Source organism: Hyperolius riggenbachi, chromosome 9 (assembly GCF_040937935.1).
Source record: "Hyperolius riggenbachi isolate aHypRig1 chromosome 9, aHypRig1.pri, whole genome shotgun sequence".
Taxonomy (NCBI): domain Eukaryota; kingdom Metazoa; phylum Chordata; class Amphibia; order Anura; family Hyperoliidae; genus Hyperolius; species Hyperolius riggenbachi.
The window spans coordinates 187,548,601-187,576,011 of NC_090654.1; the positions used below are offsets into that span (position 1 = coordinate 187,548,601).

The window sequence follows — 27,411 nt, forward strand, 5'->3', positions numbered from 1 at the left end:
AGAGTGATTTTTTTATCTTTTGGATTGCCTGGTTAGCATCCTTATCATTTGTTTACCAGATAAAAATAGAGAATTGGTTACTATGTACCCCTATACTCATTTTTCCTGGGGAGGAAGCGGGCATCTGGAGGTCCCCTTCTTAGAGAGGGCTCCCTGATGTCACCATGAACCCCCTGGGTGTCGTTGCCCCCCCCCCCCACCTCCTCCTGGGGCACAGTGTAGTTTAAAAAAGGGCGCCTGGTGTAGCCCATATATGCCAAATTCAGCTACAAAAAGGACACCTGATGTAGCCCATATGCCAAATTTGTCTACAAAGGGCGCTTAGTGTAGCCCATATATGCCAAATTCAACTACAAAGGGCACCTGGTGTAGACCATATATGCCACGTTTGGCTACAAAGGGTGCCTGGTGTAGCCCATATGCCAAAATCGGCTACAAAGGGCGCCTGGTGTAGCCAAAAAAGCTAGTTTTAGTTTATAAAAAGGATGCTGTTATAGGCAAAATTTGTTGGGCTATAAAAGGGCTCTAGATATAGCTGAGAAGAGTGATTACTATGACCTAACTTCTCCCTACTCTCACACAGAACCCTGAGGTGCCTAACCCTAAGACCCACTTGGTGTTACCTAACCCCCCCTTTGTGGTGCCTAACCCTTAGACACCCCCAGGTGCTGCCTAACCCTAAGACTTCCCCCCCCCCCCCCCACTGGTGATTACTATGACCTAACTTCTCCCTACTCTCACACAGAACCCTCCCCTGGTGGTGTCTAACCCCCCCAGTGGTGCATAGCCCTAAGACACCCCCCCCCCCCCCCCCCCCGCTTGTGATGCCTAATCCTAATGTACCCTTGAGTCAAAAATCTCATCTATAAAAAGAGTTCCCTTTTATAGCAGAATCAAAAACCTTGCAGCCGAAAACCTTGCAGCCGAATCAAAAATATTGGCTACAAAGGGGCGCCCTTTTGTAGCAGAATCAGAAACCTTGTAGCCGAATAAAAAAAAATATAGGCTACAAAGGGGGACCTTTTTGTATCAGAATCAAAAAACTTGTAGCTGAAAACCTTGTAGCTGAATAAAAAATATGGGCTACAAAGGGGCTGTAGCCTAACGTAAAACTATGGGCTACAAAGGGGCGCCCTAGTGTAGCCGAACGTAGCCAAATAAAATATGGGTTACCAAGGGGTGCCCGATTGTAGCCGATATCAAAACTTGGGCGCCCTTTTCACCACCTTGTAGCCGATATTTGCAGAAATAACATTGATGTTTCTGAGGCGCCCTACAGGCAGCTCATGCGCCCTTTTCAACTGATTCCGGGGCACCGGAGGTGGGGAAGAGCCTCTTGTCCATACATTGGCCAAGGGCTTTGGGGGAGAGGGGGAGGATTGGTTGCCTCTCTCCTCCAGAGTCCCCCCCATACCATGGACCATGCAGGCTGGTATAGCTGAGGCTGCGAAGCCCCACGTGGCCAGGGCTCTGCTTTCTGGCTATATGGCTATCCCAGCCTGCATGAGGGCAGGGGGTTAAAGAATTTCCCACACTCTGAATATATATATATCAATTAAACACATACTGTAGATATACATGTTGATACATTATCTGTAATTTTACAGCATTTAAATGTAGACTTTTTACTTCTAACTTTATCGATTTTCTCAAAAACAAGGTCTTTTTGAAAAAAATAATGTCCCACTTGTTCCCACCCACTCTCCTCTTTAACCAGTTCACCCCCAAGGGTTTTTATCCTAACGGACCAGAGCAATTTTCAGTTGTCAGCGCTCCTCCCTTTTATTCCCTAATAACTTTATTACTACTTATCACAAGAAAATGATCTATACCTCGTTTTTTTCGCCACCAATTAGGCTTTCTGTGGATAGTACATTTTGCTAAGAATTATTTTATTCTAAATGCATTTTAATGAGAAAAACAGAAAAAAAAGAAAAAAAATCATTATTTCTCAGTGTTCAGCCTTTATAGTTTTAAAATTAAACATTCTCCTGTGGATAAAACAAACACGTTTTATTTGCCCAGTGGTCCCGATAATTAAACCGTTTAGATTATGTCCCTACCACAATGTATGGCGACAGTATATTATTTTGAAATATAAGTGGTTATTTTTCTGTTTGTTCTGGCCATAATTACAAGCCCCTATGTAATAAATTAAAATTAATTTTCCCCCATAAAATATAGAATAAAAAAAGCTGAGTCCCTAAGGCAACTATTTTTTTTTTTTTTTAAGCTGATTTTTTTTTTTTACAAGTGTTTTTTTTGGGGGGGAGGGTTGGAAGTGTAATTTTATTAATGATGTGTATATACTTGAAAATGTATGTATTTTGTAAGTGTAATATACTTTTTGGCCACAAGATGGCGCTGGTGAACACTCATAGGACGTGTTCACTTTTTTTTTTTTTTTTTTTACACACTTTATTAAACTGTTACATTTCCTGTTTATGTGAATGGACGTAGCCGCTGTTCGCGGTCACGTCCATTCACTCCAGGCACTGCGATTGGGTAGAGGACTGTTCAGTCCTCTTCCCCAATCGCCCAGCACGGGATCCCGACGGTAATGGCGGCGGTAGCGGCGGACACACGGCGGTAGCAGCGGCGGGAATGCGCGACGTATTAAAACGTCATGTTGCTGTTAATAGCGGTAAGCATGACGTTTTAATACGTTAGGATGGCGGTAAATGGTTAACATGTCCTGCAAATTTGGTATTTCTAGCACCAACGGGATCTTTGGTATTAACTGCTAAAGTCGGCCGCTATTGACTGTAATGTTAAATGTGGAAAATCCGCATTACCGATATGTGGTAATTTTAAGCCAATCAGAAGACTCAGAATGAATAAGCCAATCAGAGAATGCGGAAATTTCCACCTAAATCCATTCTCTGATTGGCTTATTCATTCTGAGTATCGTTAATGCGGATTTTCCACATTTAACATTACAGTCAATAGCCGCCGACTTTGGTGGTTAATAGCAAAGCCCCCGTACGTGCTAAAAACACCACATTTGCAGGCTTTATTAAAGAGGAGAGTGGAAATAAGAGGACATTTTTTTTCAAAAAGATCTTGTGGTTTTTGAGAAAATCGTTGTTAACCACTTGCCGACCACCCACTGTATATTGGCGGCGGCAAAGTGGCATGCCCAGGACCACGTAACGCACATTGGCGTCGGGTCCTGGGTCGCTTCCGGGCCGGGGCGCGCGCATCCGCCGGCAATAGGCTCCGCCCACCCGCGACGACAACCCACCGGCCGTTCGGAAGCGCCGGCGGGTTGTTAACCCCACGATCGCCGCATACAAAGTGTATAATACACTTTGTAATGTATACAAAGTGTATTATACAGGCTGCCTCCTGCCCTGGTGGTCCCAGTTTCCGAGGGACCACCAGGGCAGGCGGCACACACTGATCCTACCCGCCCTTCCCTCTGATCGCCCACAGCACCCCTCAGACCCCCCTGCCCAATCCCCAGACCACTGTTTGCACCCAATCACTCCCCTAATCACCAATCAATCACTCCCTGTCACTATCTGTCAACACTATTTTTTTTAATTAGGTCCCTAACTGTACCCTGGGGGCTCCTGATCACCCCCCACCCCTCAGATTCTCCCCAGACCCCCGCCCCCTGTGTACTGTATGCATCTATCCCCCTGTAATAACCCACTGATCACCTGTCAATCACCCCCTGTCACTGCCACCCATCAATCAGCCCCTAACCTGCCCCTTGTGGGCAATCTGATCACCCACCCACACCATCAGATCGCCCGCAATCCTGCCATCAGATCACCTCCCAAGTGCATTGTTTACATCTGTTCTCTCCTCCCCAGACACCCACTAATTACCCATCAATCACCACCTGTCACTGTTACCCATCAGATTAGACCCTACTCTGCCCCTTGCAGGCACCCAATCAACCGCCCACACGCTCAGATTGCCCTCAGACCCCCCCTTATCAATTCGCCAGTGCATTATTTACATCTGTTCTTCCCTGTAATAACCCACTGATCACCTGTCAATCACCCCCTGTCACTGCCACCCATCAATCAGCCCCTAACCTGCCCCTTACGGGCAATCTGATCACCCACCCACACCATCAGATCGCCTGCAAACCCGCCATCAGATCACCTCCCGAGTGCATTGTTTACATCTGTTCTCTCCTCTAAACACCCACTAATTACCCATCAATCACCCCCTATCACCACCTGTCACTGTTATCCATCAGATTAGACCCTAATTTGCCCCTTGCGGGCACCCACTCAACCACCCACACACTCAGATTGCCCTCAGACCCCCCCTTATCAATTCGCCAGTGCATTATTTACATCTGTTCTTCCCTGAAATAACCCACTGATCACCAGTCAATCACCCATCAATCACCCCGTCACTGCCACCCATCAATCAGCCCCTAACCTGCCCCTTGCAGGCAATCTGATCACCCACACCATCAGATCGCCCGCAGACCCAACGTCAGATCACCTCCCAAGTGCATTGTTTACATCTGTTCTCTCCTTTAAACACCCACTAATTACCCATCAATCACCCCCTATCACCACCTGTCACTGTTACCCATCAGATCAGACCCTAATCTGCCCCTTGCGGGCACCCAATCACCCGCCTACACGCTCAGATTGCCCTCAGACCCCCCCCCCCTTATCCATTCGCCAGTGCATTATTTACATCTGTTCTTCCCTGTAATAACCCACTGATCACCCATCAATTACCCATCAATCACCTATCAATCACCCCCTGTCACTGCCACCCATCAATCAGCCCCTAACCTGCCCCTTGCGGGCCATCACCCACCCACACCATCAGATCGCCCACAGACCCGACGTCAGATCAACTCCCAAGTGCATTGTTTACATCTGTTCTCTCCTCCAAACACCCACTAATTACCCATCAATCACCCCCTGTCACTGCTACCCATCAGATTAGACCCCTATCTGCCCCTAGGGCACTCAATCACCCGCCCATACCCTCAGAACGCCCTCAGACCCCAGCCCTGATCAACTCGCCAGTGCATTGCTTGCATCTATTCCCCCCTCTAATCACACCTTGAGACACCCATCAATCACCTCCTGTCACCCCCTAGCACACCTACCCATCAGATCAGGCCCTAATTTGCCCCGTGTGGGCTCCTGATCACTCGGCCAAACCCTCAGATCCCCCTCAGACCCCCTTCCGATCACCTCCGAAGTGCATTGATTGCATCTATTTTTCCCTCTAATCACCCCGAGACACCCATCAATCACCTCCTGTCACCCCCTAGCACTCTTATCCATCAGATCAAGCCCAATACAACCTGTCATCTAAGAGGCCACCCTGCTTATGACCGGTTCCACAAAATTCGCCCCCTCATAGACCACCTGTCATCAACATTTGCAGATGCTTATACCCCTGAACAGTCATTTTGAGGCATTTGGTTTCCAGACTACTCACGGTTTTGGGCCCGTAAAATGCCAGGGCAGTATAGGAGCCGCACAAGTGACCCCATTTTAGAAAAAAAAGACACCCCAAGGTATTCCGTTAGGTGTATGACAAGTTCATAGAAGATTTTATTTTTTGTCAAAACTTAGCGGAAATTGATTTTTATTGTTTTTTTCACGAAGTGTCATATTCCACTAATTTGTGACAAAAAAATTAAATCTTCTATGAACTCACCATACACCTAACGGAATACCTTGGGGTGTCTTCTTTCTAAAAGGGGGTCACTTGTGGGGTTTCTATACTGCCCTGGCATTTTAGGGGCCCTAAACCGTGAGTAGTCTAGAAACCAAATGCCTCAAAATGACCCGTAAATAGGACGTTGGGCCCCTTAGCGCACCTAGGCTGCAAAAAGTGTCACACATGTGGTATCGCCGTACTCAGGAGAAGTAGTATAATGTGTTTTGGGGTGTATTTTTACACATACCCATGCTGGGTGGGAGAAATATCTCTGTAAATGACAATTTTTTGATTTTTTTTTACACAAGTTTGGCAGAAATGGAAACTTTTTTTTTTTGTCTCAAAGTGTCATTTTCCGCTAACTTGTGACAAAAAATAAAATCTTTTATGAACTCACCATGCTTCTCAGTGGATACTTTGGGATGTCTTCTTTCCAAAATGGGGTCATTTGGGGGGTATTTATACTATCCTAGAATTTTAGCACCTCATGAAACATGACAGGTGGTCAGAAAAGTCGGAGATGCTTCAAAATGGGAAAATTCACTTTTTGCACCATAGTTTGTAAACGCTATAACTTTTACCCAAACCAATAAATATACACTGAATGGTTGTTTTTTTTTATCACATGTAGCACAATAAATTTGGACAAAAATGTATACAGAAATTTTACTTTATTTGACAAATTTTATCACAGAAAGTTAAAAAAAATCTTTTTTTTTTGACAAAATTCATGTCTTTTTTTATTAATATAATAAAAACTAAAAATCGCAGCAGCAATCAAATAGCAGCAAAAGAAAGCTGTATTAGTGACAAGAAAAGGAGGTTCAAGCAAAATAAAATGACTTTCACTTACCTGGGGTTTCTGCCAGCCCCATGCAGCCATCCTGTGCCCTCGTAGTCACTCACTGCTGCTCCAGTCCCCCGCTGGCAGTCGGCGGGCCGCATTGCGTACATTTTTACGCATTCCCGCTAGTGCAGGAACATTAACACATACATTTTTACGCATTACTCGTTCAATGCGTAAATTTTTAATGTTAATGTTCCTGCACTAGCGGGAATGCGTAAACATGTACGCAATGCTGCCCGCCGACCTCCGAGGTCGGCAAGCTGCCAGCGGGGGACTGGAGCAGCAGTGAGTGACTACGAAGGCACAGGATGGCTGCATGGGGCTGGTAGAAGCCCCAGGGAAGTGAAACTCATTTTTTTATTTTGCTTGAACCTTCCCTTTAAGGGGTTTTATGACTGCAGTCCTTAAGTGGTTAAAGTTGGTGGAAATTTTTGGCAGTAATTGGCAATGGCGGAAAGCGTATTTTCTGCGGAAGCGGAAATTGGCATTTCTGACCATCCCTACTATCCTCCACCCCGTCTGATGGCTAAAGCCTGTACACATGTATGTGGACTGTCGCCCATGAGGGATTGGGATTTGATCTCTTTGGCAAGAGAGTGGAGATAAGGCAGTACAGATGCATCGCTAGCCCCTTGGCTATTTACATGTTCTCTTGCTTTGCGGGGGGGGGGGGTCTTGGGGCTTACAGAGCGGCCCACAAGGATCGTCATGGAGCTGGTGGGGGGATTAGGGAGAACAATGTCCTCAGCTAGCTCAGCTGAGTCAGTCTGCCAAACATCAGGGGACACTGCACTCATGCTTGATTCTCAGCAGAGGCAACCGTTATCAGCTGAGTTCAATCTATCATGTGTACAAGGCTTAACACAACACATCCTCTTCAACCCTTGGTCACAGAATCCAACAAGGATTCATAGTGGAGAGATAGGAGAATCCTTTTGCACGTGCAAGGCAGCACTAGATGACACAGCATTGGTACATAGTAAATGACAAGACGCTGCCTCTAATAGCAGTCCAGTTCACCAGACTTCTCAGGGGGGTAGCAATAGGGGTTGCAGAGGTAGCAACCGCATCGGGGCCCTTGGGCCAGAGGGGCCCCAAAGGGCCCTCCCTCAACTACAGTATAGCTATCTATTGGTCCTGTGCTCATAAATATCACTTCTATAGATACTTTGAATAGTGGTAATCATTAACAAACTGTTTCCCATCCTTTTCTTGCACCTCTGACACTAAAGTTGCCCTTGGCAGGTTTTGGTGCGCCGTATCAATTGTTACGTATAGAGTGCTTGGGGGGGCCCCATTGTAAAACGTGCATCGGGCCCACAGCTCCTTAACTACGCCACTGAGACTTCTATAAACTGTTCAGTGTATTGTAAAGAGGTTGAGTCAACAGTACTGCAAACCAAAGGGATGCCTCGTGTCTACTGGGTTTCCCAACAACTGAGTGTGCCCTCAACAAAAAACAATAAGATTGTTCATAGCGTAGGCTGTTAGACCACCTAAGAGTCCTCCACCAATAGGACAAATCTCTGTGTAACTGATGAGAGCGGATTTCCAGTGGGGGTGAGGATATACTAGTGGAGTTGTGTGTGGGCCAGGACAGTTACCACATTGGGTGAGCACGTTTCCTGTTAGTGGCAGGCTCACTAGTTTTAGAGGTGCGGTAACCCTGTCAGTGCCACAGAGATTTGTCGTATTGGCGGAGGACTTAATACTGACATATTATATTGCATAATAAATTCTTCAGGATACCCATTTTTTACCATAATTATCATGATTTCTGTGTCAGAAATGTTTCTTATATTCTGTAACAAACTTACCTGGTGTGGTCTCTGCAAGCTTCTCTGATAGTTTGGAGCAGCTGGAGCAAGCTTCCTCTTCCTCTTTGATCAAAGGCATCCACAGCTTCCCTGTAGACGTGAATCAGAATGATGGCATCCTCGGCTCCCCTATAGATGAGGGTCGGCGTGTTGGTTCTGTCAGGATGCGCGCAGCTCAGAGCTGTCTTTATAGATTGAGGAGGCGTGTCTGATGGGGTGTCAGCGGTGATGTCATCAGCTGACACCTTTTTGCAGGAGGTGCTGTCATTTCTGGGGGCTGGGCTTGTGCTCTGCTCTTTTTCAGGCAAAGTAAAGAGTACAAAAGAGTATCTGTTAGACCTCAGAAGCATACACAGACAATAGACCGCAGGCACATCGTAATTAGCACCCATTATCCTTGTGCATGCATTCAACAATCGTCTGACCTGCACTGTGCCCAATGATTGCCAGTTTGTTGTCAAGCACATTTTTGACACAGATTAGGTTAATGTGAGACATGTGTTTTTAGTATCTGACCACAAGATGGCATCAAGGTACTCAAGGCTTATCTGCTCCTAAGAAACAATTAATACATATCCTGATGCCATCTTGTGGTCAAACACTAAAAAGGCATGTCCTGATATTTAGGGCTCTTTTCCACTATGAAATGCAATCGCAATCGCGTTTCAATTTCCACCATGCGATTGCGATTGAGCTACTATACTCATTATAGTACAGCTCAATCGCATACAAAACGCGGCAGGACGACGATTGTGCTTTGACCAAAATTGCATCGCAATCGGATCGCACTAATGGAAATTGCTGCTGCAGTTTCCATTAGTTTTAAAGTACCTTGCGATTTGCGATCAGAATCAAATCGCAGGGTAGTGGAAAAAGGCCCTTACTGAATTTGGCCGTGCGTGCTGGTATCTGGATCATGAATAATTTGAGGCTGGTTTTACACTTAATTTTTGCTTCTGCTGTGATACTGATACTGTGATACTCCTGCTGCATCCCACTGCAACGCAAAAAACAAAAATCATATGACCCTGCGGCAGAGTGCACTGACAGGGTCATATTCTTAGGCACGCCCCCCCCCCATTCAGTGACGTATTCTTTGCTGGGCAGGAAGTAAGTCACTGGGATTCCCGTCGGTCCGCACATGCGTGCCGTGACACACATTTACATAATGCATTTACACTTACTGCGTCGCCCATAGACTTCCATTACTCCAAGCACCGTGCATTAAGTGCGGTGTTTGCGGTAATACGCTGCAACCCTCGCATCAGATCGGATACATCCGGCGCACTGCAATGGACCGCAATAGGTGTGAAAATCTTTATAGACTTTAATTGCTTTTGCTGCCCCCTGCAGTAAAATAGTGTAATGCAACGCAAGTGTAAAAGGGACCTGAATGTTTTTTAATCTTTCTCCACTGCTTCTACTGGGTTAAACTGACCATGTACTCAAATATATCAAAATATATAATATATAACAAATACAACAATGGAGTACTGTTGACTCATGTCTGAAATGTACAGAAGCTACATATTGCACTGATGTATACAAAAACAGTATGTTTGTATCTTTTTTCTGAAATGTAAACAGTGACATTTTTATGATGATTTAGAATCTGTATGTTTTACACTCACTAATTATTTAAACATTAGGAACATCAAACATAAGATTTGAGCTTTGTGCCCCGTGATCTTAAAGGATACCTGAACTGAGTGGGATATGGTGGCTGCCATATTGATTTCCTTTTAAAAAATACCATTTGCCTGGCAGTCCTGCTCATCTCAGTAGTATCTGGATCACACACCTGAAATGCGGATAATCCAGTCAGACTTCAGTCAGAAACATATGATCTGCATATGCTTGTTCAAGTCTATGGCGAACAGTATTGGAGGCTCAGCAGGACAGCCATACAATCTGCATTGTTTATTAGAAAATACCCATGGCAGCCTCCATATCCCTCTCAGTGCAGGTGTCCTTTAAAATTAGTGTGGTGTATATTAAACTGGGAGCTCATCTGCAACAGAAGCGTCTGTGAGAGTAATAATCAAGAAGGACTAAGTAGAAGACAAGAATAAACTACAGCCTACTGTACACACCCTTCTGGAGGTATAAACCTCAACCGAGTAAAATTATTTTAAATAAACACACGCCAGGTGCCTTGTCTATAAATTAAATATAGACAAGGCACCTGGCCCGGATGGCATGCATCTTGGGGTCCTAAGGGAATTAAGTTCAGTTATAGATAAACCCCTTTATCTCATCTTTTGTGACTCTCTTTCAACTGGCAGAGTCCCAGTGGATTGGCATACAGCCCACGTTTTCCCATTATTTAAGAAGGGCAAAAAATAAGATCCAGGAAATTATAGACCTGTAAGCTTAACATCAGTTGTATGCAAACTATTTGAGGGGTTACTAAGAGATACTATACATGACTTCATAGTAGAAAATAATCTTATTTCTCAGCATCAACATGGGTTTACTAAAGACAGGTCCTGTTTGACTAACATGCTCAGCTTTTATGAGGTAGTGAATGCTAATATATTGGGAATGCTGTAGATGTGATATACTTGGACTTTGTTAAAGGGAAGGTTCAGGGACGCTGTGAAAAAAATAAAAATCCAAATCCACTTACCTGGGGCTTCCTCCAGCCCGTGGCAGGCAGGAGGTGCCCTCGTCGCGGCTCCGCAGGCTCCCGGTTTCCTCCGGTGGCGCGCCCGACCTGGCCAGGCCGGCTGCCAGGTCGGGCTCTTCTGCGCTCCAATGTGCGGCTCACTGGTGCGCGCTGACGTCATCGGACGTCCTCCGGGCTGTACTGCGCAGGCTCAGAACTACTGAGCCTGCGCAGAACAGCCCGGAGGACGTCCGATGACGTCAGCGCGCACCAGTGAGCCGCACATTGGAGCGCAGAAGAGCCCGACCTGGCAGCCGGCCTGGCCAGTTTGGGCACGCCACCGGAGGAGACCGGGAGCCTGCGGAGCCGGGACGAGGGCACCTCCTGCCTGCCACGGGCTGGAGGAAGCCCCAGGTAAGTGGATTTGGATTTTTGTTTTTTTCACAGCGTCCCTGAACCTTCCCTTTAAGGCCTTCGACACTGTTCCCCACAAAAGTCTGGTGCAAAAGTTGAGGATGCAAGGACTGGGGAAGAGTCTGTGTGCTTGGATAGGGAACTGGCTAATGGACAGAAAACAAAGAGTTGTGGTCAATGGATCATACTCAAAATGGGAGACTGTTAGCAGTGGGGTCCCACATGGGTCTGTACTGGGTCCAGTGCTCTTCAATTTATTTATTAATGACCTAGTGGATGCAGTAGTGAGCAATGTTGCTATTTTTGCAGATGATACAAAATTGGGCAGAATCATCAACTCTCAGGAAGATAGTGTCATATTGCAACAGGATCTGGATAGGATGGCTATATGGGCACATAAATGGCAGATGAAATTCAATGTTGAAAAATGTAAAGTCATGCATTTTGGTCGTACCAATGGTCTAGCACCATACAAAATAAATGGGATACAGTTGCGGACATCAAACTTGGAGAAGGACTTAGGAGTACTCATCGACAACAAGTTAAATAATCGTACTCAATGCCAAGCCGCTGCAGCTAAAGCTAACAAAATTTTGGGATGCATTAAAAGTGAAATAAAAACTCGAGATGCTAGCATAATATTGCCACTGTTTAACTCTCTAGTAAGGCCACATCTGGAATATGGAATTCAGTTCTGGGCACCACATTACAAAAAAGATATTGCAGTTTTAGAGCAGGTGCAGAGACAAGCAACAAAATTGATACGAAGAATGGAAGGTCTCGCTTACCAAGAAAGGTTAGATAAACTGGGTTTATTTAGTCTAGAGAAAAGGCGCATTAGAGGAGATCTAATTAACATGTATAAATACATCAGAGGGCAATATAATAGCTTGGCGGATGAGCTTTTTGTCCCTAGGCCTTCTCAAAGGACTAGAGGACATGATCTGCGCATGGAGGAAAAACGTTTTAGCCATTTATTTAGGAAAGGGTTCTTTACAGTAAGAGTGATTAAGATGTGGAATGCATTGCCACAGGAAGTCGTTATGGCAAACTCTATACCTGCATTTAAAGGGGGCTTAGATGCTTTCCTTGCGTTGAAAGACATCCATGGCTACAATTACTAGGTAATGCCTAATGATGTTGATCCAGGGATTTTTATCTGATTGCCATCTGGAGTCGGGAAGGAATTTTTCCCTTTTGGGGCTAATTGGACCATGCCTTGAAAGGGTTTTTTCGCCTTCCTCTGGATCAACAGGGATACGTGAGGGAGCAGGCTGAAGTTGTACTTTGTACTGGTTGAGCTCGATGGACGTATGTCTTTTTTCAACCATAATAACTATGTAACTATGTAACGATGAACCTGCAAATGAATGTTACGTATTTACCTCGCTGTGTCAAAATGGAGGACAGAGAATTCCTTTGATCACAGTGGAAAAACAGGATGCAGGAGATGAGAAAGAGATTGATAAGTAGACTACACGGGAGGTAAGTATGACATGTGTATGTTTAATTTCAGTTCAGGCTTGCTTTAACAATTAAGAGAAAAAAATGTGTTTTGTCCAGTACAATTATCTTACATATTCGTAACAGACAAGACATACCTAATCCATATACAGTCTTTGTCTTAAAGAGTCAAAAACATATATACCTCACCGTCTGGCTGTTATAAGTTACATAATAAATTGTGCCTTCACAAATCAAATAATCTGAATCAGTCATTAAGGAGATATTAACCCCGGCAAGGGGGTAGCCCAGCACTTTTAATTTTTTTTTTTTTTAAAGCATAGCCTAGCGCTAGCTACATGATAGCTGCTGAGCAGCGGCATCCCCCCACCCACTCCGATCGCCTCCGGTGATCTGCGCAAGCAGGAAATCCCGTTCAGAACTGGATTTCCTGCATGGCTTTCCCCGTCGGGAGGGGGGGGGGGGGGTGTTGCGGCGCGGTGCGTGCAATAAAAAAAAATTTGTGAAAATCGGCCCAGCAGGGCCTGAGCAATCCTCCTGCGCATGTTACCCCGATAACCGGCTAGGAGGTTAACATAGGCATATTAGTATTATCTATAATACATATAACCTAGCCTGTATTCTTGGCTGATATTAAAGAGGAACTCTAGTGAAAATAATGTAATAAAAAATGCAATTGAATTACCGGTACTCGTTGTTGCGGACCCGGGTACAGCGGGACCACAAATAAAAAAGGATTATTAATGCTAAAAAACATTCACATAAATTTGACATTCACATGCACCATGTCAACAGATAATCATGTAAATGTATAAAAGAGAAATTGACTCTTGGGTGCATGTGAATCAATGTAGAAAACCTTCAATAAACATACTTCAAAAAATACAATGATGTGCATAAAAACTTAATCACACTAAAAGAATGAGCCAGACTGACTCTGGGAAAGTCTATATCAGAATCAATCAGAATCAAATTTATTTCGCCAAGTGCGGCGGTTGCCACATTCGGAATTGTTTGTGGTACACATCGGCATAGTGCAAGCAGCATTAAACAAGGTGGTGCATTACCCATACATACATACATACATACATTAATTAACATAGGCATTGGAACAGAGTAGTGCAATACACATACATACATTGACATAGGCATTGAAACATAGTAGTGCAGGAGCACGTGCAATGAAGAACAGACATAGAGTAGGTGCGTAGCGGCTGAACCAGCTAAATAGCTCAAGAGTTAATTAGTCTTAGGAGCGAATGAAGAACAGCCACAGAGTAGGAGCATATGGCTATCTAGACCAGGGTGGCAAGCCTGCTGTGTGCAGGGCATGAGTTCAGAAGGTGCACTGGTTGGGGGAAGAAGGAGTTCCTGTGTCTAGAGGTCTTGGTGGAAATAGCTCTGTAGCGGTGGTCTGAGCGCATGTGGTTGAAGAAGCTACTGCCAGGATGGTGGGGGTCATGTGTGATCCTGTTAGCCCTTGTCCTCAGCCTGGTTGCGTGCAGGAGGTCCAGTGGTGAACCGATGATTCTTTCTGCAGCATGGATTACTCTTTGTAGTCTGTACTGGTCACTTGTGGTGACGCCTCCATACCAGACAATGATAGAGGAGCACAGGATAGACTCGATGGTGGCAGAGTAGAAGCTTGACAATAGCTCCTGTGGAATGCCAAACTTCCTTAGTTGTCTTAAAAAGAACAGCCGTTGCTGTGCCTTCTTCTGGCATTTGGTGGTGTTTTCACTCCATCTCAAGTCATTGGTGATGATAGTGCCCAAGAACTGAACACTTGATCAGGGCTGGGACAAGGTTCACAATCAACAGAGGCTGAGCTGCCCAAGTGCGCCCCCCCCCCCCCCTGCTCCGTAAGCTTACTGCGCATGTGCAGCTCTCTGATGACTGAGTGAGCAGTAAGCTTACAAAGATCAAACACATTGAATCCAACACAGGAGATGTCAGTGCTATAGAAATACATAATAATAATATGGTAGGATATTAGACTATGACTATGGTAGGATTAGATTGTAAGCTCCTCTGAGGACAGTCAGTGACATGACTATATACTCTGTATACAGTACTGCTGCAGAAGATGTCAGTGTTATATAAATACATAATATGGTAGGACACATTACACTATGGTAGGATTAGATTGTGAGCTCCTCTGGGGACAGTCAGTGACATGAATATGTACTCTGTATAGTGCTGCAGAACATGTCAATGTTATATAAATACATAATAATGTGAATATGGTAGGACATTAGACTATGGTTATGGCAGGATTAGATTGTGAGCTCCTCTGAGGCCAGTCAGTGACATGACTATGTACTCTGTAATGTGCTGCAGAAGATGTCGGTGCTATATAAATACATAAATAACATGGTAGGACATTAGACAATGGCTATGGTAGGATTAGAATGTGAGCTCCTCTGAGGACAGTCAGTGACATGACTATGTACTCTGTAAAGTGCTGCAGGAGATGTCAGTGCTATATAAATACATAATAATAATATGGCAGGACATTAGACTATGACTATGGTAGGATTAGAGTGTGAGCTCCTCTGAGGACAGTCAGTGACATGACTATGTACTCTGTAAAGTGCTGCAGAACATGTCAGTGCTATATAAATACATATTAATATGGTAGAGACTTTTTACACTATAACTATGGTAGGATTACAGTTTAAGCTCTGAGAATAATCAGCAATATTGCTATGTACTCTTCAAAGTGCTATGGAGGGCATCATCACTATATAAATACTTAAAGTGGCCATTCATTATACAATTCTCCAGATGATTGATCGTCTGATTTGATAACATTGATCAGAAACGATCTTTCGGACCCACTAATGGAAGAAAAGCTGCTATCCAATTTGCTCAGATTAATGGAATTGATACTTTTTTGGATCGATTCCATCAATTTGATCGAATTAGATATACCAGCAAGCTGTCATTAGTGGTCTAGGATGACTGATTGTCCGGAAAATTGTATCGGTAGTGGCCACTTTAAAGCGGACCTGAACTTCCTCTCTGCTCTAAAAGATAGGCAACAGTATAATAACCTTTAAAGAAAAAAATTTCGATGTTACAGCTGATACAAATCCTGCAATAAATCTGCAGTGTGTCTACTTCCTGCTTTCATGGAAGCAGACATTGCTAATATCCTGAGCTTTTAAATGAGCTTATATGTCTTATCTGCCATGGCAATCAGGTGGCACAGGGGTGAGATCAAACTACAACTTGTGATTAGTCACAGATGAAGGGGAATTAGACAGGCTAAACTCTCTAAATACATACAGGGTGCATTTCTCTGTTTTCCTTTGTCCTTGGGGGGAGGTTAAAGGGGTTCTGTGGTGGTGTCCTGGGGTTAAATACAGACACTTACCTGGGGCTTCTATCAGCCCCCTGTAGCAGTAATGTCCCACGCAGTCCTCCTCCGATCCGCCATTCTCCGCCGCCGGCTCCAGTCCAGCGCGGCACGCTTTCAACTGCGGCTGGGTGCCAATGGCCGCGCGCCTGCTCGCTTCCGCCGGCATCATCAGAAGCTTACTGCGCAGGCGCAGTACGAGAAACCTTTGTACTGCACCTGCGCGGTAAGCTTCCACTGACACGAATGGGAGCCCGCATTATTCGTCTGTCGTCAGACGAATAATTGCCCGGAGCCGGCGGGGGAGAACGGTGGATCGGAGGAGGACGGTGTGGGACATTACTGCTACAGGGGGGCTGATAGAAGCCCCAGGTAAGTGTGTTTTTATCCCCAGGACACCCCCACAGAACCCCTTTAAGGGGAAATATAGCCTGATGCCGGAGAAATAGAGTGATAGGGAATGGGAGAGGGGCAGGGGAGTTGGTGACATAGAAGCCATCATTATCACACACCTGACACAGCACATAGTCACTCCCCCCTGTGCTCTCCTTTGCCCAGCTCTGGGGTGTTAAAAAGCTGCAGTTATTCCTGTAATCTTACAACCTCAACATACTGATGCAGCAGCTTCAGGGACAGGGAAGGAGAGAGAGAGAGAGAGAGCGCTCAGCTGAGTGTATCCTGTAGTGCACAAACAAGGCAGCATTAGGGAAACTGATCTATCATGCAAGCACCAGGAACACAGGCAGTGTGTGAGCTGGAAAAGAGCAGAATCATGTGTGCATATTCTGGTCTGAACATACCTCTCCCTGCAGTGTCTCTCCCCCCTTCCCCCGCATAGCTATCTCTTCTCTTCCACAGTCTTCATTCTAGATCGAAATGCCCGGGTTTCAGTGCTCATCCCCGCCCCTCAGTGTCACATGAAGAAGAGAGGAGGGGAGGGGCGCTCTCTATACACACACGCAGCCAGGAGAGACTGGGGACAGCGAGCAGCAGAAAGCTGATTATAAACAGCTCATCTGCTCCGCTTGTCTTCCCCAGCAGCCAGCCAGCACTGCAGCCAGAAAAGTGGTGAGTGCAGCATACACAGCGGGGGTGGTGGGCAGCAAGCTAGGCAATACACAGACCTGCTCCTTGCGCCCCTCCCACACAGCAGTGAGCTCCGCCCCGAGGCTCCAGCCTCCTGAGCCTATGTGTCGGCCCGGCCCTGCACTTGATACTCGGCTGACCTCAGTGCCATCGATGAAGACTGGGTTAGGTGGAGGAGGGCGCTTTCTGAAGTCCACGACCAGCTCGACAATCTTTGCAGCATTTAGGACGAGCATGTTGTCCTTACACCAGTTGCAAATTCTCTCAATCTCACTGTGGTAGGTGCGTTCATCCCCTCCCCTGATGAGGCCAAGTATGGTGGTGTCATGTGCAAATTTAATGACCTTAACACCGTCGGCGGTTGAGGAACATCGGTTAGTTTATAGGGAGAAAAGTATCGGAGACAGTACACACCCTTGCGGGGCGCCTGTGTTTGTGGTCCTCACTCGGGAAAGGCAGCTGCCAAGTTTGACTTGTTGCGTCCTATTTGTGAGGAAGTCCTTGATCCAAGCGCAGAGAGTTTGGTCGAGCCCGAGTTGCCCTAAGTTGTGGTGCAGTATGTCCGGGCAGATTGTATTAAAGGCAGAGCTGAAGTCAAGGAAGAGGATCCTAGCGTAGGTGTTGGGTCTGTCCAGATGTTCCATGATGAATGCCAGACTGATGTTGATGGCATCGTCAATGGACCTGTTTGCTCTGTAAGCGAATTGAAGTGGATCTAGGAGGGCATTGGTGGAGACAGTGGCGTAGCTAAGGAGCTGTGGGCCCCGATGCAAGTTTTACAATGGGGGCCCCATAAGCACTCTGTACATAACAATTGATACGGCGCACCAAAACCTGCCAAGGGCAACAACAGTGTCAGAGGAGCAAGAAGAGGATGGGGAACTGTTTGTTAGTGATCACTACTATTCAAAGTATATATAGAAGTGATTATTACCAGCACAGGACCAATAAAGAGCTAATACTGTAGTTGAGGGAGGACCCTTCAGGGCCCCTCTGGCCCAAGGGCCCCGATGCGGTGGCTACCTCTGCAACCCCTATTGCTACGCCCCTGGGTGGAGACTTTCAGATGACTGAGGACCAGTTTTTCGAATATCTTCATGACAGTTGGGGTAAGGGCAACGGGTCTATAATTGTTGAGGTCCATGACGCCTGTTTTTTTGGGTACCGGTATGATGGTGGACCTTTTGAGGCAGGAAGGAACTTTGCCACTCGTCAAGGAATTCTGAAATATGGGGGACAGAACAGGGGCTAGCTGGCTAGTGCATGTTCTCAGGCACCTAGATGACACGCCATCTGGGCCAGGGGCTTTCCTGGCATTCAGTTGTTGGAGGTGCCTGAGAACGTCGGCCACTTGGACTTCTACCGGTGCTGTGGGGGCCCTGTCTGCGCTGGGAGAAGTGGTTGTGGGGGGTGCCCAGGGGGTGGCCCCGTGGTCTCCTGTGCGGACCCGGGTACAGCGGGACCAAAAATAAAAAAAGATTATTGATGCTAAAAAACATTCACATAAATTTGACATTCACATGCACCATGTCAACAGATAATCATGTAAATGTATAAAAGAGAAATTGACTCTTGGGTGTCTATATGGGGATTCAGTCCCCAATAACTATGACCCAAAGGACCCCCTGTAAAGATTCTAGGTTTGGGCCTATATATGTTACATCCTGTTAGATCCACTCTAGTATAACCTTTTTTCTATTGCTTGAGGGCAAAGTTCCACTGGTGTAACCGTGTCTATGGTAGAGGCCATCCCATAGATTCTATGCACCGGTTATGCAAACAGGCTTGTTAGCAGTGGCTACAGTCACATGGATGTATAAGCATGTGCATGCAAGTGGTGGGTATCCACAAAGTTAGCATAAGCATGTAGCAGTCACTTAGGTCACTATTCCATGAGTCCCACTCGCAGAATCATGTGAAAAAGACTCCGAGCAGATTCCTAGGTTAGCCAAAGCAAAGACGTGCAGGTAGCTAGTTAGTAAATTGTGGCCAAACCCACAGCAGTCTCTATGTAGACAGCGAGAACACATTGCATACCACTCAATAGCCAGCATAAGCACAAGCAGAATAGGCAGTCCATACATGTAGCAAGGAAGCCATAACAAGCACATAGTATGCAGGACAGTTCATATATGATATAATTTTAACAAGGCTGTGACATTGCCCCCATGTTGGAGTGATTTAGAGCCACTGCGGAGTGGCCATGTACCGTGTGACCCAGGAACTAAAACTTTAAATATACCACCTAATAATTTGAGGGGTTTAAACAACATTATTTGCATCAGTATAGGCCATATATGTATTTACAATATTTGTATGGAACCCACTATGAACACCTATTTGTTTTTTTAAAGAGAACCTGTACTGAGTAAAAATATTTAAAATAAACACATGAGGTAACTTCAAATGAACATTGCATAGTTACCTTGCCATCAGTTCCTCTCAGAAGCTCACCATTTTCTTCTGACAATTATCCCTTCCAGTTCTGACAATATTTTGTCAGATCTGAAATATATCAGTTGCTGTCAGTAAAATATCAGTTGCTGTCAGTTATAGCTGAGAGAAAAACTGATGTACCAGGTAATGTCCATGTTTCCCTATGGCTCAAGTGGGCGATGTTACAGTTTAACTGTGTGCTGACCAGAAAGCTGTTATGGGTAATGGCCATTTTCAAAATGGAGGACGGAAAATTCCATTGATCACAGTGAACAAACAGGAGGCGGGACAGGAGAAAGACACTGAGGAGTAGACTACATGGAAGGTAAGTATGACTTGTGTATGCTTATTTGACTTTTAATTTTCAGTTCAGGTTTTCTTTAAAGAATTGTATATGATATGTACTGTTATGATACTGCATACTATATGGATTTAATAAAATAGATTTGTTTTAGATGATAGAATGACCTTTTTCCAATGAAATATTATCCATAGTACTTTCCCAAATTGATGAAATACTGTGACAAGATGTCCTATGTATCGGACTCTGTATGTGTGTGAGGGTATATACAGTGGTTTGCAAAAGTATTCGGCCCCCTTGAAGTTTTCCACATTTTGTCATATTACTGCCACAAGCATGAATCAATTTTATTGGAATTCCGCGTGTAAGACCAATACAAAGTGGTGTACACTTGAGAAGTTGAACAAAAATCATACATGATTCCATACATTTTTTTTTAAAATAACTGCAAAGTGAGGTGTGCGTAATTATTCAGCCCCCTGAGTCAATACTTTGTAGAACCACCTTTTGCTGCAATTACAGCTACCAGTCGTTTAGGGTATGTCTCTACCAGCTTTGCACATCAAGAGACTGAAATCCTTGCCAATTCTTCTTTGCAAAACAGCTCCAGCTCAGTCAGATTAGATGGATTGCATTTGTGAACAGCAGTTTTCAGATCTTGCCACAGATTCTCGATTAGATTTAGATCTGGACTTTGACTGGGCCATTCTAACACATGGATATGTTTTGTTTTAAACCATTAAATTGTTGCCCTGGCTTTATGTTTAGGGTCGTTGTCCAGTTGGATGGCGAACCTCCATCTTTTGCAGACTCCAAGAGGTTTTCTTCCAAGATTGCCCTGTATCCAAATACAGGATACATCCATCTTCCCAACAACTCTGACCAGCTTCCCTGTCCCTGCTGAAGAGAAGCACCCCCTGAGCATGATGCAACCCACCATATTTGGCAGTGGGGATGGTTAGTTCAGAGTGATGTGCAGTGTTAGTTTTCCGCCACATATAGCGTTTTGCATTTTGGCCAAAAAGTTCCATTTTGGTCTCATCTGACCAGGGCACCTTCTTCCACATGTTTGCTGTGTACTCCACATGGCTTGTGGCAAACTGCAAATGGGACTTCTTATGCTTTTCTGTTAACAATGGCTTTCTTCTTGCCACTCTTCCATAAAGACCAACTTTGTACAGTGCATGACTAATAGTTGTCCTATGGACAGATTCCCCCACCTAAGCTGTAGATCTCTGCAGCTCGTCCAGAGTCACCATGGGCCTCTTGACTGCATTTCTCTCTCCTTGTTCGGCCTGTACTGACATTAGCTTACACACTGGTGCACTCTATTTAGTCATTAGCACTTATCAGGCAATGTCTATGGGCAACTGACTGCACTCAGACCAAAGGGGGCTGAATAACTACGCACATCCCACTTTGCAGTTATTCATTTGTAAAAAATGTTTGTGGCAGTAATATGACAAAATGTGGAAAACTTAAAGGGGGGCGAATACTTTTGAAAACCACTGTACGTACATAGTATTTGTGAGTGTATGAATATGTGAGCTTGTGTGTGTGACAGTGGTGTGACTATGATGGATCGGCCTACACAGTTGCAGGAGGGACCCGGTGGTGAGGGGAGGACCAGAAACCCTCCACAAGGGACCCCTTCCCATGCTTCCCTGGCAGCTTCTGCTCATACTTCCTTTTCCCATACTGGTAGATCAGAGTAGTAGTGCATTTGATATTACCATCGGGCTCCAGCATTGAAACCTCTCTTTTTATTCTTCTGCAGCTGTCTTTTCTGCTCTGCCTCCATCTTGGTTTTCTGTTCATCGTTTATCATCACACAACTTGCAGGAAGACTCGGACCAAAGCTGAGGCAGAGCAGAATGAAGGTCTTCAGAAGCAGCACAGAGGGGACTCGGCACTAGAGCCAGGAGGTAAGACCAAACGCACCACCAGGGCCGGCCTTAGGTTTCACAGCGCCATGACCGTAACAAGTTATTTGTGCCCCCCCCCCCCATTCATCCTCTTCAGGCGTGCACGCACACGCCAATGTGCAAGATCCCCTTGTGTATATAGGCAGGTTCCCCCCTTTAGTACATAGAGGCAGATCCCCCCTCCCCTTTAGAGTATAGAGGCAGATCCCCCTTTAGTGTATATAGTCAGATCCTCCCTTTAGTATATATAGGCAGATCCCCCCCTTTAGTGTATATTGTCAGATTAGAAAGCCTGTCTATACAAGTAGTTATGTCAAAAAGGAGTGTGCCATCCCTCCATAAGATACAACTGAGGGCTGGTGCTCACCACAAGAGCTTTTTAAACGCTAGAGATTTTAAAAGCTCTTACTAATGCAATGCACATCGCTCCAGTATGCACACACACATAGGATAACATTAGCAGCTTTTCAAATCACAGAGCGCTCAGAAAAGCTCTTCTGTAATGCACTGGAGCCCTTCTGATACTGCTGCTCTATGGGCATATGGCCCAATGCTCTACCTCTGGTAAGCCGCCTAAATGGACATTGGGCCTGATCCAATTTACTATTTCTTTTTTCTCCTACATTTTCTCCTAAGTTATATTTTCACATCATGTCATAAAATGCCTTTTAACCCCCCAGCAAGCAAGAAAATACTCAGAATAATTTTGACACTACTTTTCACTACTTTTAATTGCAGAGTGCTGAGAAGTTATTGTAAACAGAAGATGAAAATGTATCTCTTAGGAGAAAAGGGGCTATTGTACCAGTTAGGATTCTTGGACGCGACTCTCACGTGGTAATCTATGCTCCTAAAGATTCCAGCATGTGAGACACATTTCCTGCACTTGATACCACTGCACGCTTGTGCGCATACACGCGCCATTCCACGCGCACATGTGTGCTCCCCCGTCCCTGCCGCTAATGCACCAGTATAACAGTTAATGATTGCTCTATAGCAGCAATCATTCATTACAAGTTTGAAGGACAACTGAAGCGAGAGGCATATGGAAGGGCTGCCAGACAATTGGTATTGTTTAAAAAGAAATAAATATGGTAGCCTCCATATTTTTCTCACTTCAGTTTTCCTTTAAAGTGACAGCATCACTTACCGCATCACGTCCCCGTACTCTCCCTCGCCACAGCTTGTCCCAGTGGCCATTTAAGTCAATAAGGTATGACACACTGCCTGCGGTGTGACACAATGAAATGGAAGTGTCCCGGGCACCGGATAACTAATGCACAAGCTGCAGTGTCTTACCCTGTGACTCACTGAAGAGCACCGGAAGTCGTGTTATTTTTCTCATCGGTCGCACCATGGCTATAACGCAAAGTGCAACTTTTTGGGTGCAGCGCGATTGTTCTAAATCCCACCACTACCGCAGCGCACAAGTGTAAATGTACCCTAAAGGAAACCTAAAATGAAACAAATCTGGCCAATTTAGCTTACCTAGAATTCCTTCCAGCCCCGTTGTCCTGCTGGTCCCTCGCTGTTCCACTTAGCAGCTGTCCCATCCGAAACCTGCATGCGTCGCCCTGGGCAGTGCGCCCCATCGATCGTGCTCCTGTGGCTTGAAGCGTTCTGTGCTTATTCAGTGGACCAACTTTCAGAGGGGCACAGCTGCTGAATGGATGAGAGCAGAACGACAATGAGGAACCTGAAGGACTACAGCGGACTGGGAGACACCCAAAGTAAGTTTAACTGGCCAGATTTGTTTCAGTTTAGGCAACCTTAAAGAGAACCTGTACTGAGTAAAATTATTTAAAATAAACACATGAGGTAACTTCAAATGAACATTACATAGTTACCTTGCCATCAGTTCCTCTCAGAAGCTCACAATTTTCTTCTTACAGTGATCCCTTCCAGTTCTGACAACATTTTGTCAGAACTGAAATATATCAGTTGCTGTCAGTTATATATCAGTTGCTGTCAGTTACAGCTGAGAGGAGAACTGATGTGTTCATGTTTGCCTATGGCTCAAGTGGGCGATGTTACAGTTTAACAATGTGCTGACCAGGAAGCTGTTATGGGGTAATAGCCATTTTCAAAATGGAGGACGGAGAATTCCATTGATCACAGTGGACAAACAGGATGCAGGAGAGGAAAAATAGATTGAGGAGTAGACTAAACAGGAGGTAAGTATAACTTGTGTATGTTTATTTTGACTTTTAGGCTGCTTACACGCCAAGACGTTACAGGCGCACGTTAGTGCGCCTGTAACGCTCCCCCAACGCACAGCAATGTAACACAAGTGGGCTGTTCACACAGCCCACGTTGCGTTACATGTAACGCTGCACGTTCTGTGCAAAGTGCAGCATGCTACGGCGTTGGAGCGGCTATAGCCGCGTTAGACTGTTTGCACATGCGCAGTGGGGGGCGGAGAGGAGGCGGGGAGAGCCAGCTACAGTAGCCGCGCACATGGCTACTTAATATTCACTGCACTGGCGGGCGCTGATTGGCCGGCGGGACCACGTGATGCGGAGTGTCTCGCTCCGCATCACGTGGTCCCGCTGGCCAATCAGCGCCACTCTGGGAGACATTATAGGACTCGAGCCGCCTAATGCGGCTCACTCTACCGTCGGCTCTTGCAGCACCATACGTTGTGTTAGGTGCACGTTATGCGACCTTAACGTGCCACCTAATGCAACGTCTTGGTGTGCAAGAAGCCTTAATGTTCAGTTCAGGTTTTCTTTAAGGCTAGTTACACACCAGGACGTTGCATTTAGGGGACGTTATAGGGCACATAAACGTGCCCCTAACGCAACGCCTGGTGCTCTCTGGTGTGGACGTCGGAGTGAGCCGCGTTGTGCAGCTCACTCTGGCGTCCGTGATGCGTACTCTTGGACGCATGCGGCATCACGTGGTCCCGCCCAGCCAATCTCCGCACAGAGCGGCCGCTCCAGGAATTAAACACTGCACGTCACTGAGTGCAGTGAATATTAATTAGCCATGTGCCCGGCCACTCTCCCCTCCTCCCCAACATGACTGAGCATGTACAAACAGTCTAACGCGGGCGGCTTAGCCGCGTAGAATGCACAGCATGCAGCACTTTGGTGCGTTACAATGTAACGCAACGTGAGCAGTGTGAACAGCCCACTTGTGTTACATTGCTGTGCGTTGGGGGAGCGCTACAGGCTGCACTAACGTGCGCCTGTAACGTCCCTGTGTGCAAGAAGCCTTAAAGTGGACCTGAACTCTTGCACAGGACAGAAGGAAAACAGAGAAATGCACCCTGTATGTATTTAGAGAGTTAAGCCTGTCTAATTTCATCCTCATCTGTGTCTTAATCACAAGTTGTAATTTGATCTCTCTCTTGTTTCAGTTAACTGCTACAGTTGAGACACAGACTAACCGGCAAGGTTCATGGTGAATCAGAACTCACTGGAGTGTGTGAGGGGCTACAATGGTCCAAAAAGCCCCCTTACTAAAATGCTATGGAAAACAAAAGTTTGCTTTCTTAAAACAGAAAGAATTTGCTATAATTCAGGTTGGTGTAAGCTCCGAGATGTCTCCCAGTGCATCACTGCTAAATATATGCAAATTAACCTTTGTTGTCCTTAGAAGCTAAACACACCTCCAGATCCGCTGGAATGCAATGATGTGTCAGCTTGTTAATTGGTACAGAGCCATAATAATCCAACATGCATACAGACTGTTTCGGATTGGTTGATCCTCATCAGTGCATGGCTTGGATTAATTTGGCTCTATGTAGTGGGACTTGAAACACCCTGAGGTACAGACTAACCAGCAAGCTCATGGTGAACCAGAACTCAATGGAGTGTGTGAGGGGCTACAATGGTCCACGGTTGAAAAAATTATTTGGTATCAAAGGATATTAACAATATGTCTGCTTCCATGAAAGCAGGAGGTAGATACACTGCAGATTTATTGCAGGATTTGTATCAGCTGTGACAAAGAAATGCTTTTCTTTAAAGGTTATTATGCTGCTGCGTATCTTTTAGAGCAAGAAGTTCTGAGTTCAGGTCTGCTTTAATTACCGCATTAAATCCTTGAACAATTCAAAAATAATGCAATTGACAAACATTTGCCTCAGCAGCTTACAGTCCAATCCCTGCTTCATAAGGCCTGTGACTCACTAGGAGAGCTTTCCAGCGCTTGTGAGCTTGTGATTAGCAGCGATTGGCAAAGCAGTAAAACTGTGGATCTCTATGGGGAGGTCCCACTAGCAGTGTCACAATCACAGAACGATCGCAGAATGCTGCTTTCAGCATATTGGAATGTGATCCCAGAGTGATTGCATCAGTGGCTATAGCCAAATCACCATCACTACGGTAATTGGGGTGAAATCGCTTCCACGATTCAGCAAATCATGGGCGCTCTGTAATTGCTACAAAGCACCCGGAGTGGTTCCCAGGCCTCACCGACCTCAGGAGTTTACACCTTAAAGTAATCATCAACCAAAAACAGCCTCCCCATGATCTACTTACCCAGGGCTTCCTCCAGCCCCTTGCCACCAACACGTCCCATGCTGCAGCTCTGCTCCCAGCCGTCGGCCCGGGGTCCCTGCTGGCGCAGAGGCCAACCTCGAGGTAGTCCTCTACTGCACCTGTGTGAGCGCAGCTGTCAATTAGGTCCACGCTGTCCGGAGTGTAGTGCGCAGGTGCAGAACTACTGAGCCTGATCGGTACAATCCGGACAGCGTGGACTTGATTGACAGCTGTGCTCACACAGGTGCAGTAGAGCCTAGGTTCTCAACGTGTGGTACGCGTACCCCAGGGGGTACTTCTGATGGTTCCAGGGGGTACTCAGGCTTGATATACATAACCAAGAATAACAAATGTAAAGTTTTAGAAAATAATAAATCTCATTTAAACAACACCAAATTTGTATTATAGCTAATTATTAGCAATAGTAAATGCTTGGAAATTGATTAGAACCAATTATCATGTACTATGATTAAATATATATTTGTTAAGGGGTACTTGTGATAATGTTTACTATGCTAGGGGGTACTTGGTGAGTACAGGTTTTTAAAAGGGGTACATACCAATAAAATGTTGAGAAACACTGCAGTAGAGGACGATCTTGAGGTCAGCCTCTGCACCGACGGGGGTCCCGGGCCGGCAGCTGGGAGCGGAGCTGCAGCGCAGGACGTGTCGGTGGCAAGGGGTTGGAAAAAAGCCCTGGGTAAGTAGATCGTGGGGAGGCTGTTATTGGCGTATGATTCCTTTAAAATGGAACTGAACTCTTACATAGGACAGAAAGAGAACATATAGAAATGCACCCTGTATGCATTTAGGCCTTGTTCACATCTAAAATCGAAATTACTGACACCAGCGTTTTGAGATTTTTTTTTTGCATGATTATTTTTAGCACCTCCTGGCGCTTACCTGCGTGTTGTGATTTTTTTGTAAAGCGCTTTTGCAGATCGATTTGTTTTTTCACTTCCTAACACAAGTCAGGAAGTGAACTCTTTGAACCGGAAAAAAATAAA

The 27,411-nt window shown here is 45.5% G+C and overlaps 1 protein-coding gene across 5 annotated transcripts in view; it reads right to left on the reverse strand.

Moving 5' to 3' along the window:
* The window catches only part of LOC137531799 (uncharacterized), a 193,204-nt gene that overhangs the window by 21,602 nt on the left and 144,191 nt on the right, over positions 1-27,411 (reverse strand). For all 5 annotated transcript variants that reach the window (XM_068251765.1, XM_068251763.1, XM_068251762.1 and 2 more), the window contains one exon: positions 8,323-8,612. In XM_068251765.1, coding sequence (XP_068107866.1) covers positions 8,323-8,612 — 290 coding nt within the window. The remainder of the gene's footprint in view (positions 1-8,322; positions 8,613-27,411) is intronic.